This window comes from Girardinichthys multiradiatus, chromosome 11, assembly GCF_021462225.1.
Source record: "Girardinichthys multiradiatus isolate DD_20200921_A chromosome 11, DD_fGirMul_XY1, whole genome shotgun sequence".
Taxonomy (NCBI): domain Eukaryota; kingdom Metazoa; phylum Chordata; class Actinopteri; order Cyprinodontiformes; family Goodeidae; genus Girardinichthys; species Girardinichthys multiradiatus.
Genome location: NC_061804.1, coordinates 5,082,014 through 5,095,992, shown reverse-complemented (window position 1 = coordinate 5,095,992; position 13,979 = coordinate 5,082,014). Strand labels below are relative to the sequence as shown.

The 13,979-nt window shown below is 40.7% G+C and overlaps 1 protein-coding gene across 6 annotated transcripts in view; it reads left to right on the top strand.

Annotated features, from left to right (window-relative positions):
- The window catches only part of si:dkeyp-23e4.3 (rho GTPase-activating protein 7), a 193,214-nt gene that overhangs the window by 168,117 nt on the left and 11,118 nt on the right, over positions 1-13,979 (top strand). For all 6 annotated transcript variants that reach the window (XM_047378659.1, XM_047378658.1, XM_047378660.1 and 3 more), the window contains 8 exons: positions 5,895-5,966; positions 6,056-6,137; positions 6,986-7,049; positions 7,146-7,681; positions 7,779-7,995; positions 8,095-8,472; positions 10,211-10,512; positions 11,363-11,536. In XM_047378659.1, the coding sequence (XP_047234615.1) occupies positions 6,993-7,049; positions 7,146-7,681; positions 7,779-7,995; positions 8,095-8,472; positions 10,211-10,512; positions 11,363-11,536 (1,664 nt within the window). In that variant the 5' untranslated portion in view covers positions 5,895-5,966; positions 6,056-6,137; positions 6,986-6,992. The remainder of the gene's footprint in view (positions 1-5,894; positions 5,967-6,055; positions 6,138-6,985; positions 7,050-7,145; positions 7,682-7,778; positions 7,996-8,094; positions 8,473-10,210; positions 10,513-11,362; positions 11,537-13,979) is intronic.

Sequence of the window (13,979 nt, the reverse complement as noted above, 5' to 3'; positions counted from 1 at the left end):
AGGTTGATCCAGTGGAAAATTGTGTTTCTAGATGCAAGAAAATTTGTTAATACATCTCTTCATGGTGTTCATCCAGGCCCAGCGTTTCCCTTGTTAAGTATGCTGTCGGGTAATCAGACAACCTAATGAAAAACTTTTTTCCTTTTAGATAAGGGATCATTTTGGGATAAAGAAAACCAGCTAATCAGAAATCAACTATTCTTACGTCTAGCCTTTGCTTTAGGCTAAACTGAGGAACAGTTGTGCTGGTCATTTACTTTTTCGTCACATTGCTCGTTTTCTACCTGACCTTTCTGGGTTCAAAGTGGTGGGACGTCTCTTCTTACCTAATAGGACGACGTTTTGTGCCCAATGTGACAACTAACATTTTATAGATTTTTCTACTTCTATTGTACTGTAAGGAAATGTGGTTATATAGCTTGACTAAATAACTAACAGCAGTTATTTAGCTTGATTAGGAGTCATAACTTGTCATATTTCAGAAGAGTCAGTGGGTCCAAACTGAGATCAGAACCAAAACAAAAGGGGTTTGAGTATAATACGTTTGTTTTCAGTTTATGTACAACTGAGCAAAATTATACTTGAGATTAGGGCATTTGTTTTATCATTTATCTCCATAATACATGAAAACTACAATCAAAAGTAAAATGACGTGTAATGATTTAAAATACATGGATACAAAGTGGTTTGCTTACAGGTACAAAATGAAACCAGGAAGAGAGCAAATGGAAATGTGTGGGTCTAAAACGGGGGACCAGTTGACCCAGATCTCTGACAACTAATGACCGTTTTATAATTTATAGACATAAAAACATTTTTAGTCAAATATAGGACATTTTATTTCGGACTCTAAATTTAATATATATCTATTATTAAGTTGTGCAAACTGTTTAATAGGTCATTATTTGATATGTAATCGGATAAACTTGGTTTTCCCAGAATTAAATGCATTAATTGATGTAAAACATTAAAATTGGTTATTTTCAACATTACACATGACACATTATAAACCTGTAACACTATAAACATGATATTACTAAATATTGAAAGATGTTATAGTGAGTCATATTGATCATCTGTTTTATTCCACATAAAATGCATCGTTTTGTTTCTTTACAAGCTGCTTCTTTACTGGAATTAAACCCAGAGAGTTAAAGCCTCGATCCCCTGAGCGGCAACAACGGCCCTTTGAGCACGTAACCCCGCCATCCACAGCTTCTGTCCATTTCCACACACACGCTGTCTAGTTTCCTGCTTCGGCCGGGTGGAGTTGTCCTTATCACACAGCCACATCTCTTATCTGGGCCCAGAGGGGCCAAATCACAACTTCCTCAGAGACAAAGCCATTTGAAAGGGGAAAGAGCTTGTGGTCGTACTCAAACAGAAGCCCGGTAGATACCATCGCTTACGTAAACGTGAAGCAGAGAGAGGCTCCGAGTGTTGCCGCTGAGGTCTTTCACCAAATGCTGGAAGTGGAGGAGAAAAACCCATTGTTTCTGACAGTTTGGAATGTTGTGTTCGTCACCAAGCTCATAGTTGATGCTGTAATTGGGTCAGACGTGGATTAGGTTTATTCTTAAATCCAAAGCAACTTACTCCTCATTACCTTCTTGGTTCTCAGGGAATATTTGTGTCCTTTTTTAAATCCATTGTTTGGCAATTATTTCACTGAAATGAGTTTCTACCTTCAGAGACTTTATTATTCAAAGTTATTTCTTTTTTAGGGCTTAAATTCTAATAAGTCACAGGAGACTATTTGAGTGCTCTGACGTTGTGGCTAAGACTTGGTTGGCCAACATATGTTTATTAAAGGGAGTGATTTAATTAAAGTTTTTAACCGTATAATTAAAAGTCTTTGAAATCTTTGGGGATAAACAGGCATGGGCCTGAGAGACAAATCACTGAGTTTAATTTGCTAACTTAACTGGAAAGTAAATACAGATGCATCTCAGCATATTAGAATGTCATCAAAACTTAATTTACTTCAGTAATTCTGTTTAAAAAAGTAAAACGTACATAAATTATAGATTCTTAACACAGGGTGATGTATCTCCAGTGTTTATGTTAATTTTGATGATTATGGCTTACAGACCAATACTGGGTCTGTGCTCCTTTTGCATGAATTACTATATCAGTGCATCGTGGCTTGAAGACAATCAGCTTGTGGCTCTGGTGAGGTGTTAAGGAAGGAACTTTTACTAAGTCTTTTTTTGTTGTAGCTTTTTACATGGTTAACAGATCAAAAATAGTAATTAATTCAACAGATACGTAAGGATTTACAAGATTTTGCTCACATTTATCTGATTTGTTAACTCAAATAGGTGAATAGAAGCAAAGGGAATTGGGTTTATGGACTGAAAATAGTGGGAAATCTTAGCTTTGATGCATTTAAAATGTTTTTAAAAAGCTGATTTTTCCATATTTTCTTACCACCTATTAGAGCTAATTTTTAATTTATTAGTGCATCGTTAGCATACAGTACAGACCAAAAGTTTGGACTCACCTTCTCATTCAAAGAGTTTTCTTTATTTTCATAACTATGAATATTGTAGCTTCACACTGAAGGCATCAAAACTATGAATTAAAACATGTGGAATTATATACTGAACAAAAAAGTGTGAAACAACTGAAAATATGTCTTATATTCTAGGTTCTTCAAAGTAGCCACCTTTTGGTTTGATTACTGCTCCGCACACTCTTGGTATTCTGTTGATGAGCTTCAAGAGGTCGTCACCTGAAATGGTTTTCACTTCACAGGTGTCCCCTGTCAGGTTTAATAAGTGGGATTTCAAGCCTTATAAATGGGGTTGGGACCATCAGTTGTGTTGTGCAGGAGGTGGATACAGTACACAGCTGATAGTCCTACTGAGTAGACTGTTAGAATTTGTATTATGGCCAGAAAAAAGCAGCCAAGTAAAGAAAAACGAGTGGCCATCATTACTTTAAGAAATGAAGGTCAGTCAGTCCGAACAATTGGGAAAACTTTGAAAGTGTCCCCAAGTGCAGTCGCAAAAACCATCAAGAGCTACAAAGAAACTGGTTCACATGAGGACCGTTCCAGGAAAGGAAGACCAAGAGTCACCTCTGCAGCGGACGATAAGTTCATCCGAGTCACCAGCCTCAGAAATCGCAGGTTAACAGCAGCTCAGATTAGAGAACAGGTCAATGCCACACAGAGTTCTAGCAGCAGATACATCTCTAGAACAACTGTTAAGAGGGACAATGTGTGAATCAGGCCTTCATGGTAAAATAGCTGCTAGGAAACCACTGCTGAGGACAGGCAACAAGCAGAAGAGACTTGTTTGGACTAAAGAACACAAGGAATGGACATTAGACCAGTGGAAATCTGTGCTTTGGTCTGATGAGTCCAAGTTTGAGATCTTTGGTTCCAACCACCGTGTCTTTGTGCGGCGCAGGAGAGGTGAACGGATGGACTCTACATGCCTGGTTCCCACCGTGAAGCATGGAGGAGGAGGTGTGATGGTGTGGGGGTGCTTTGCCTGTGACACTGTTGGGGATTTATTCAAAATTGAAGGCATACTGAACCAGCATGGCTACCACATATTGTAAATATGAATCTGAGAATATTATTTAATATTAATATTTTAATATTAATATTTTATCAAATAATATTTTGGTCTGTTAAGGATTGTCCTGTGAATACCAGCCCAATAAGGTGATGGTATTAGGACAAAATAGAAAGGTGTGAGACGAGCTCTGACATTATTGAACAGCATAAACTCTGTACATATATGGAATGAATTCACACAATTTCTTAAAATACAAGAATTTATTAACAAAAATAAGTCAACTCAAAGTCAAACATATTTCAATCAACAAACTCTTTACTATGCTAAAACAATTAAACTAAACTACCAAGCAGAATTAAAGAATAATGAAGACTAATGGGCTATGTACAATATAAACAAGTTGATTAAAGATGATTGAAAATCATGACCAAAAGAGTGATGCAACATTCAAGAAGGAGAGTGATGGGGTGCTTCACCAGATGACCTGGCCTCCACAGTCACCGGACCTGAACCCAATCGAGATGGTTTGGGGTGAGCTGGACCGCGGAGTGAAGGCAAAAGGGCCAACAAGTGCTAAACATCTCTGGGAACTCCTTCAAGACTGTTGGAAAACCATTTCAGGTGACGACCTCTTGAAGCTCAACAACAGAATGCCAAGAGTGTGTGGAGCAGTAATCAAAGCAAAAGGTGGCTACTTTGAAGAACCTAGAATATAAGACATATTTTCAGTTGTTTCACACTTTTTTGTTCAGTATATAATTCCACATAGTTTTGATGCCTTCAGTGTGAAGCTACAATATTCATAGTCATGAAAATAAAGAAAACTCTTTGAATGAGAAGGTGTGTCCAAACCTTTGATCTGTACTGTATATGTCTTCCTAGAGGCTAATAAGACGGGTTCCCTGTCCCAACAAGATTTACCTTTAAAGTCTGACCTTCTCCAGTGATGCTGCTTAGATCATCTGTTGCCTTTAATTGGGATATTTGAACCAGTATAATGAACCAGTATGTGTCACCCTCACAATCCCAGGATGACAGGATGTGATTTCGCACGTTGCTAACGACGAATCAGGGTGATGTTTGGAGTGGAGCAAATACTGGTTGAGTAAGAGACGGTCACGGATGTGGCGAGGTGGCTTCTCTGCAACTGCACCTGATGCCTTTTTAGACTCAAATGTCCCATCTTCAGCGCAGCATGTCGCTACCCGGTTCTGTGAAGGCTCAGAACAAACGAGCTCCTCCTCTATGCTGTGTTTTACCACTCTTCTTTGAGTTTCTCTGCTCTGCACTCCTCGTCTACTCGTGGTGTTTTATGTGCAAGTTGAGTTTCTCTGCAGTGTTTACATATCTGAGCCATCTGCTTTATGCTCCTGTCCTGTTGTGCCACAGGTTGTGGAAGGTGGGAGTCAAGACATGGAAAAACCTCATCCTAAGATGAACTTCCTACCTGCTGTGGAGGGAATCTCTGGCTTTTTTCTGGTGTTTTCAGCTAAATTGAATAAATAGGCAATAAATAGAATAAGAACAAACACCATTCAAGAGTTTGAAGAACAAATATGTCATAAGGAAAATGCTGTCGTTCTCTCCTTGACATATATCTGCCATATTTTATGCTGTCTGAATATGAAAAACTAGAGATGCTCTAAGTTTTTTCCTCTCTTTGAACTGCAGGTTTAATATTTCAGGGAGAGCAACTGTGGACAAATATGTTAAAACACCAGTAAAACGCTTCATTAGCCGTTTCTGTTTGAGTCATGTTCATGCTTCTGGTGTGGACCTTTTACTTTATTCTCTATCAGAGACTTTATCTATTGGTGGTAGTTGTTTGTATTTCCATGTATGTTCTGAAGGACTGATTTATAGTTTTGTTTCTCAGTGATGAAAAATGTGAATGTAAAGGGTAATTTCAGGTAGAATTGACTTTGGTTGTTCTTTTTAAATAACAAGAAAAAATAAAAATGTTAATGCAGTTAATGGCCCAGGCTTGGGAATTAAACCCAGGACGGGTGCGTCAAGACCTTTACCCTTAGAACATGGTGCGCTTGCTCTACCACTTAGCCACACGACACCCCAGAAGCTGCCATCTTTACGCAAAATATATCAGTTTCTGGATGTTTCTTCAAGATAGATTCTGGAGATAAGTCTACTCATTATCAAAGCTGGATGTCAGGTAAGGAGGAGCCTCAGTCATACCTCTCAGCAGTTATTACAGTGTCTTCTTTTAAGGGTCAGATAAAAATAAGGTTTTCTACTGAATACCAAAGGTTGAACAAACAGTTGAATGATTGAGTGCAAGTATCTGGTAGCATTAGAATCATGAAGGGGTTCTAATTTAACTGAGGCAGTTTTGCTTTGTGTTTCCAGAGATTGAAGCCAAGGAGGCCTGTGACTGGCTGCGAGCCGCTGGCTTCCCTCAATATGTGCAGTTATTTAAAGGTAAATATGTGGTTGATCCTGTGCTTTACAACAAGGGTGATATTCGGTGTTCCCTAAGGTGACCATTTGTTTTTTTTAATGTGTGTCAGACGGCAGGTTCCCCATCGACACTGAGGCGGCAAAAGAGGATCACAGCTTCCTGGATAAAGATTCTCTCGACTCACTGTGCAGGTAACAAATCATCCGCTCATTTCTGACAACGTTTGTTTTTCAGTTTCAATTATTTCATAAAGAATCCTGTTTTTATTGGTCTGACAGTATAAGATTGACATGAAGTAGCAAAAACAAATTGCAAAAAACAACTTTTTTGCAATTTGTTTAGCCTTGCTGTTATCTTATGAAGGTCTTGCTCTCTCTTGCTGCCTGAATGAACCACGTCTTTATTTTCTTGGACATGTCTCAACATGTTCAAGAAAATAAAGTTTCCTTTTAAAATGGCTTCTAACATCCCTGCGCTTCATCTGATTTCATTTTAACCACTTAACTGATACTGAAAGTAACAAACATTGAGTCTCTTTCTGTCAGTAACAACATCTACACCGAAGAGTGTTGCTTTGCTATGGTGCGTTCACGGACCAAAAAAAGATGTGATTGTATAAATGCACAAACAGAGCTGCTGGATTTTTATGTCTCCTTCCTCGCTCCAGATTTGATATTTTGCTGAGCACGTTCCCCAATTTTTCGAGAAGCGCCAAGAAATCTGCTGTTTCCCAGTTTCCAATCAGTCAGGGATGGGTCAGTGCCGTCAAGCTGATAATCAGCAGTTCCAGTCACTAGATGATTTCTTTGAAAAGTGGAGGGAAAAGTTAGAAAAATGTCACCTGAGGAATGGCAAAGGTAAAATCCAGCGGATCTGTTTGTGGGTCTTTGCGATTTGCAATCGGTTTTGAGAGGAAACTGAGAAAGGGGCTTTTATACCAGTGAAAAGAAGGGAGGCTACCTTGGGAAAAAGGTTGGGAATCACTACTCTTGAAGATGACAAGCCTCATATGTACTTTGTGTTCCTCTCTTGGTTGCAGGCGATTGATGACCTTAAATAAGTGCATGGAAATGAGGCTGGAGCTTTGGAGATCCAAACGCAGGGTGAGTGTTGGGAGCAAACCCGAAAACTAAGGAGAAATCAGCGGAGTTTTGTTTTGCACGCTAGAAGCAAATAAGCAACTGCACTTCTTTCTGCAGGGAGATGACTGGGAAGAGGAAGACTATTGCGCCATCAGCCCAAACTGGACCTATGACAAGCGGACCAAACTGTGGCGACGCATCAACTCCACTGAAGAGACACCAGGGCCACAGGATGCGTCGCTATGTGATGACCATCAGGACGTCTGCTCCATCCAGAGCTCCAGCAGTACAGACAGCGACCGTCATGATGGTCACAGAGATTTGGTCTCCACCTCCACAGCTGTCACCACAGAAGAACCGGAGACTAGCCGGAGCTCCTCCCGCTGCTCCTCCACAAACAGAACCCCGTCTCTGGACACGTCTTTCAGCAGACCCCCTTCCCCCACCGGAGGATCGTCCACTGCAAGTTTGGAAGCAGATGTGTGTTTTCCAGAAAAACCACCAAGAAAGAAGTGCACCACTCTGCTGAGGAAGATGGAGAAGCTGAGGTTGAGGGGGGCAGCCGGCGGCCACAGTGGGACCCGCCGTGACACCAATGGCCCGGTCCTGGTCCGACACAAGGAAAGGATATACAGGCAGCTTCACCCGTCAAAGTGAGGAAACTGTTTCTGAAGAGAATCTTGAACTGAGATGATTTTAAAACCAGTCAGAACCGTTCCTGAAAGACTTGTCCTCCTTTACTGTCTCCAGTCTGCAGGTTCAGCCCTACAGCCACTCGTCTTCATCACCCTCATCTTCTCATACCATAAGCAGTGGCAGCAGTAGCACCAGCCAATCAGAGAACAGCAGCACTGTCAGCACACCCAGCCCGGTCACCCGGGTCAAAAGTAACTGCAAACGGTCCAACAGTGGGGTCGGGATGCAAAGCAGGACGAGCCAGAACAACCTGAACCAGACAGATACAGAGGTCAGATTTTAATAAATGCTTCATCCAGTTTTTTATCATGCTGTTACATTTTGCTTCCGCCTTTAAACCAAGACCTAAATGTTCTATTGGACCTCTCAGGTCTTCAGGAAACAGGTCAACAACAACAACAGCAGCAGCAGCCATGAGAGCCTGGTCTTCCAAGTCCCCCACGGACACAAACCGGGGACCTTCCCTACCTCCCTTGCCCACAAACACTTACTCTCCCCGATCATTGACAACACCTCCGTCAACTGGAGGACCGGCAGCTTCCACGGCTACAGGGGGCGGCACAGGAACAGACCGGGCGCGTCCTCTCTGGTCGGTGGAGACCAAAGTCCAGTGTCCTCCTCGGCGCGAATCGATGCGCTGGATCACCGGCTGAGCGTCTACGACAACGTGCCTGACGACGTGCAGCTCTCTGAGGGTGAAGATGGTGGAAGCGGAAGTGATGCGGAGCGGATCAGTGAGGAATCAGAGGTGGGTTTTACAGTTCAGATGCTGGACTTGATGGATCAAGAAGGTCTGTGAAAATAAAAATTCAAAAAATAATTGTAACTGAACTTTATGATTATGAAATTACAGAAGCAATTTTGTGGGAATATTGTGGAGCTACTGTCCATGAATCCATCATTCTTTGAAGCTCGGAAGTTTGACCTTTAACCGCTAATACTGAATTCTGCACTTGGCTTAATTCTCATTTCATTCTATGCTGAGATTTTACAGTCTATGTTGGCAGCCATGATGGATTAACATAAGAAAGAAGAATCTGCAGAGTCATGGAAAACGGTTAGGAAATGCAGGGCCTTTGGTTGCTATGGTTATTCCCGCCTTTTTTGGGAGCAGTGGCAGGGAGCACAGAGACAAGTAGAGATTGAAGTGTAGGCTACATTGACATGAAACTTGCTCTTTGAGTGGCAGTGTCTTCTTGTGAGCACACGTATACAATTTAATGTATCGACAGTGTTTTATGTAGGAGATACGACAAGTTCAAAGAGATTTACAGTGAGACCAGGGGAAGATGAACGTCCGTTCTTCGTACTCTGGGGCGATTTCACAAAAAACTGCAGGACCGATGACGGTGGCAGACAAACTGGGTGAAAATAGACAGAAATAAATATTTCAGAATATTCTGTGATGTCGTCATACTCTAAACTCAACATTCTGTGGTGAAATCTCTAGAAATCACTTGACTTAAACTGTGATTGTGTCAAAACAGTAAAAGTCATCAAAACTCCAGTTCAGTCAGTTAAAATCTAACCTTTAAACTGTGAACTGTGTTTCTATTGTAAAGTATGGCTGAGCTTCAGAGCTACAAAGAGGGCCGGGTTTTCTCATTGCTTATGACAAAATTCCCCTCATAGTCGATATAAGGCCTGTTTTTTCCAACTTTTTTCAAATGAAATAAAATCTAGGCTGCTAATATTCGATCTCTCTAAATAATCAGACTTTAAGTGTGCGATAGTTAAAATAGTTCACTTATGTTAATGAAATAAATTCAGAGCCACAAACCATTAAGAAGCAGCAGATTTGAGTGTTTTTCTTGTTTACAGATTATATTCCCTTCTCCATTTTGGAGTTTTGGAGTCATTTTAGTATAAACAACATGATAATTCAAGACTTGTTCAGTATTTTCTTAGTCTAATAAGCCACACCCACAGACTAATTACCAAAATGAATTTCACAAGGCACTCTAAGGTGTTCTTATACTTGAAAAGCTGAGCTTCCTCATGGCTGGAGACTAAATATCAGATAAAAACTGCATTCAGATCCAAAACCAACCAGGTGAACGAGATGACCCTTTTCCACCCTTTGGCTCTCCTGCTGTGCTTTTAAAGAAACCCTTAAATGAAACTCTATACTAAAAGCAGTAATTCAATCATGGATCACTCAGCTAAATTTGACTAATTTTGGAGTGGAAGCTTTTCCCCATTAAGTCTGAAATATCAAATTCCAGCTGAGATTGAAGCTGCACGGTTTTCTCTGACAACTTTCATCAATCTCTTCAAATGGGTTTCTGAATTATGGAAGAGGCCACCTGGAATGAAGTTTGATAAAGATTCGGCACCAGTGGGTGGGAAAACAGTTATGAAATATTACTTATCAGCAAATTCCTTTTATTTCCCCCCAAGCTTGAACTTGCTAAATGTGGCCACTGAAGGCTGTAAAGACTCTCTGCACATTGATGGGGAATAATTCAAACCTGCTCTGCTCACAGGTGAGTCCACTGATGGCAGATGAAGATGTTTTCTCTGCCCTTGACGGCGTTCTGGAGCGAATCAATGACCTCCAACAGCTTGTCGTCTCCTGGTCTGAAAACATTTCAGAGGACGATTGTCAGAGAGGCTCCTCCTCTTCCTCGCACAACTCCCCAGCCCCCGGATCCTCTGGCCCTTCTCCCTGCTCCTCTTACCCCAGCCACATCCACCTGGACGTGCAGCATCCTGAGGAGGAGGAGGACTGCTCCGAGAAGGTAACTGAAGAGTCGAAGATCAGCGAATCACCGCAACCCAGGAGGAGGTGAGTTTTACCTGAATAAATCCATTTAGTGAAAAACCACTTTCCAGGTTACTTTCTGAAACTCACACGTTACATTTCTGAAATTACACACTGCTTTTTCAAACCTACAGGTTACTTTTAAGATGTTATGCATCACTTATTAGAACTCACAAGTGGCTTTCTGAAACTTGTACATTACTTTCCTATAGTCAAACGTTAGTTTTCAGAACTTAAACATTACTTTATGGAAATTGAGCGCTACTTTTCCACTTACTTAAACATTACTTCTCAAAATGTACAAACTTACACTTTACTTTTCAGAAGGTATGGATTACTTTTCCCAACTTACATGGTACTTTTTGGAAGGTATAGGTTCCTATTTTACATTTTGAGGTTACTTTTTTAAACCTCATCGGAACACATATTCTAATTTATTAAATAGAACCGTATGTCGCTACATGCAGATTAAATGAGCTTCAGTACAAACATATGTACCTTATTAGGTACCTAGTTATGTCCTTCATTTAATTAATAAATGGACAGAGTGGAGTCTGGCAGTAACTTCATACCTGCAGGGAGTTCACATTAACACAACATAACAGTCAGGTCTAAACTAAAGTAGCTTCTCTCAAACTTATTTCTCTTTCAGTTGGAGTGCATCTGTAAATCTTACCTGTGACCTGTTGAGCACCAGATTTTTTTCTCCAGGGGAGCTTTGAACTTACAACCTTTTACTAACTTTTTTTTGTTTCCTCATTGCAACACTTTCTGCAGTTTTAGTGGACACGTATTTCTTCACAACGATTCTTCTTCCTTTGCAGCATAACTCTGATACCTTTCCTGTTTGAGATCTATGTTGTGTGTCCCACAGGGTGAACCGGCAGCTCTGCTGGTCCAGCAGGCAGGACTTAACCTTTTTGACCTCCAGTCCGGGTCTGGAGAGCCAGTCGGCTTCCCAGATCCTCCGGCTGCAGAAACTGTCTCTCCTCAAACTCACAGCACTGATGGACAAATACTCCCCGTCCAGCAAGCAGGGCTGGAGCTGGTAAGGAGTGATAACAGTTGGGAGGGGGGAGAATGGAGTTGGCAGGTTGGTGTTTGAGACCCACACCTGTGTGGAGAAACTTCTTCAAGCAAACAACTGTGGGAAGGTGGGCGGGTGGAGGGTAAATATTTCAGGCAGTCATTCATTATTCATAGCTCAGGTGCCGAGGCTGAAAAAAAAAAAAACCAGAACATCAAGAAGAAGAAACTGCTTTCCATGTGCCTGAACCGGGCTGTTCTGATTCATGAAATTTTGCAAGTGGCAGCTGTGAGAAATGTTTTATTTCACACCTAGCAGGAGGAGGAGGCAGCTGATCAAAATTCAGAGGCAAGTGGAGCTCAGGGGGGAAAAAAAAAATCTGCAAAAGTCAAACAAATAGCACACAGAGTTCAAAGGGGAACAAACACACCTGGAAGAGGAACCAGAAGCAGTAAACGTGGATCAGTTTTTAGTGGTGAAGAACAAACTTGGAGATGTGGGTTTGTCTCACTTTACCCACATTTAACATAAGGTAAAGTAAACCATTTACATAAAACCCAGGCCCAGGCTTAAATAGATGCAAAGTGAGCAGACACCACAAACTGATCTACTGGGATGTTAATTCACAATAAATCTCTCTGAGGTGTAATGAGAATGGTGCCAAATAGTGAAAATATCCAGTGTGTAGCTGCATGTCTTCCTCCTCTCTCTAACCTGCTTCCTGTTTGCCTACTTTCAAAAAAATAATAAAGGCCACGTGCTGCTGCTGCTGCTGCTGCAAAAAAAAATATATATACATATATACATACATATATATATATACACACACAGCTGAGGTACACAGAATACCATCTCTGAATGCACAGAGATGGTAACTGAGAGCAGAGTTCACACAAAGTTGGATAATAATGGATCAGAAAAACATTGCCTGGTCCGATTGGACACAATTCAGATGGCAGCTTGGGGTGTGACGAGATCTCTTAGCTCAAGATCTTATGTTGAAATGATTCAAAGTCACAGTAAAGCTACTCAGGCATTCAACTGATTATTTTGAGTCCCTGAGAATATTGCAATAAGCTAAAGGTTAGCCGCTAGTCGACCTAAAGTTGGTGTCAGAGACATGGTCACTACAATTAAAGGGTTATTTCACACCTTTTTATTGGGATGCGACTGGAAAATTCTACACTGAACAGAGTCCTTTAAACTCGGGATGGGCAGTTATGCTACCGTTTACCATTATTGTTCATTTTAATTTATTATGACAACTATAGTAGGATTGTCTAGTTTCCCAAAAATTAAAAGTAATGCTGGTATTGTTACTTATACTATTTCTTTCCACTGTCAGTTTGATGAGAGCAGCAATAAATTTTAATATCTTAAAAGTGTTATTAAATGAGTCTTACTCTATGTATCTGGTGTCCTGAAGTAGCCTATTTAATAACTGGTACTTGTAAAAGTCATTGTTAGATTATTTTACCAGCGGTAGGAATAATTATTTCTTTCTGTTTTGAATAAACTTTTTTAATATATTTGTATTTTAGGTTCGGTGATAAAAAGGAAACAGTCATACTGGCCCATGTCTATGGAAAACTCCTTGTGTAGCTCCATGTTTACAGAGCATTAGCATATTACCGGTTTACTGTTTTTCCAGTTCTGTTGTGTAAAATACCAGTACTGTAGTAATCTCTGCCTGGTGGGTCCCTGTATGTTGTCAGAGTGAAACGGTGTCAGCGGCTGATGTTTGGAGCGGCAGCTGCCTTCTGTCAGTCAAGCAACTCTCCGATGCTGGAAAAGTCAAATCTTTACTCAACTTTCCACAGTGGGTGCCAGTCACAAATCCATGCAAAAGACCCAGATTCTCGCTCGGCGGTACACGGCATGCAGCTCAAAGTGAATGAAAAGTGGGACAGATGAAGCCCGACAGCCTCCGTGTAAAACTAGCTGAGGCGGCTGATCTGTGTTGCTTTTTAACTCGCTTTTCTCTCCAAAATGAGTTTTACTGTTTCTCCTTTTTTTCTCCGTCTCATTGCCTCACCAAAGGTTCGATCTGGCGATACTTTCAGACTGTTTCAGTGACGTTCACATTCAGAAATCTAAATTAGTTGAGTGAAGCAGCTTTAAACAGTGAATAAATATGTTCCATGAAAACCATAAACAAACTGGGTACTGGGACCAGCTCCTATACACGTGATTCAAGCTGTTCCATATAAAAAAGACAAACTACACTGAGGTCTTTTCTTTCCATTTGAGCTAAATAAAAACTATAGAAGAAAAGTATTTGCTCCCTTACAGATTCCCTGTTTTTGCCTTTTTGTGTCTTATTTAAGTTTTCAGACAAAATCACCTGAATAAATACTAAATATAAAAGTTTCTTCATGCAACCTTTATATAACATTGGAAAATAACTTTCCAAACCAACCTGGTCCTGTGTGCAAATTTAATCCCACTAACAACTAAACTGGCT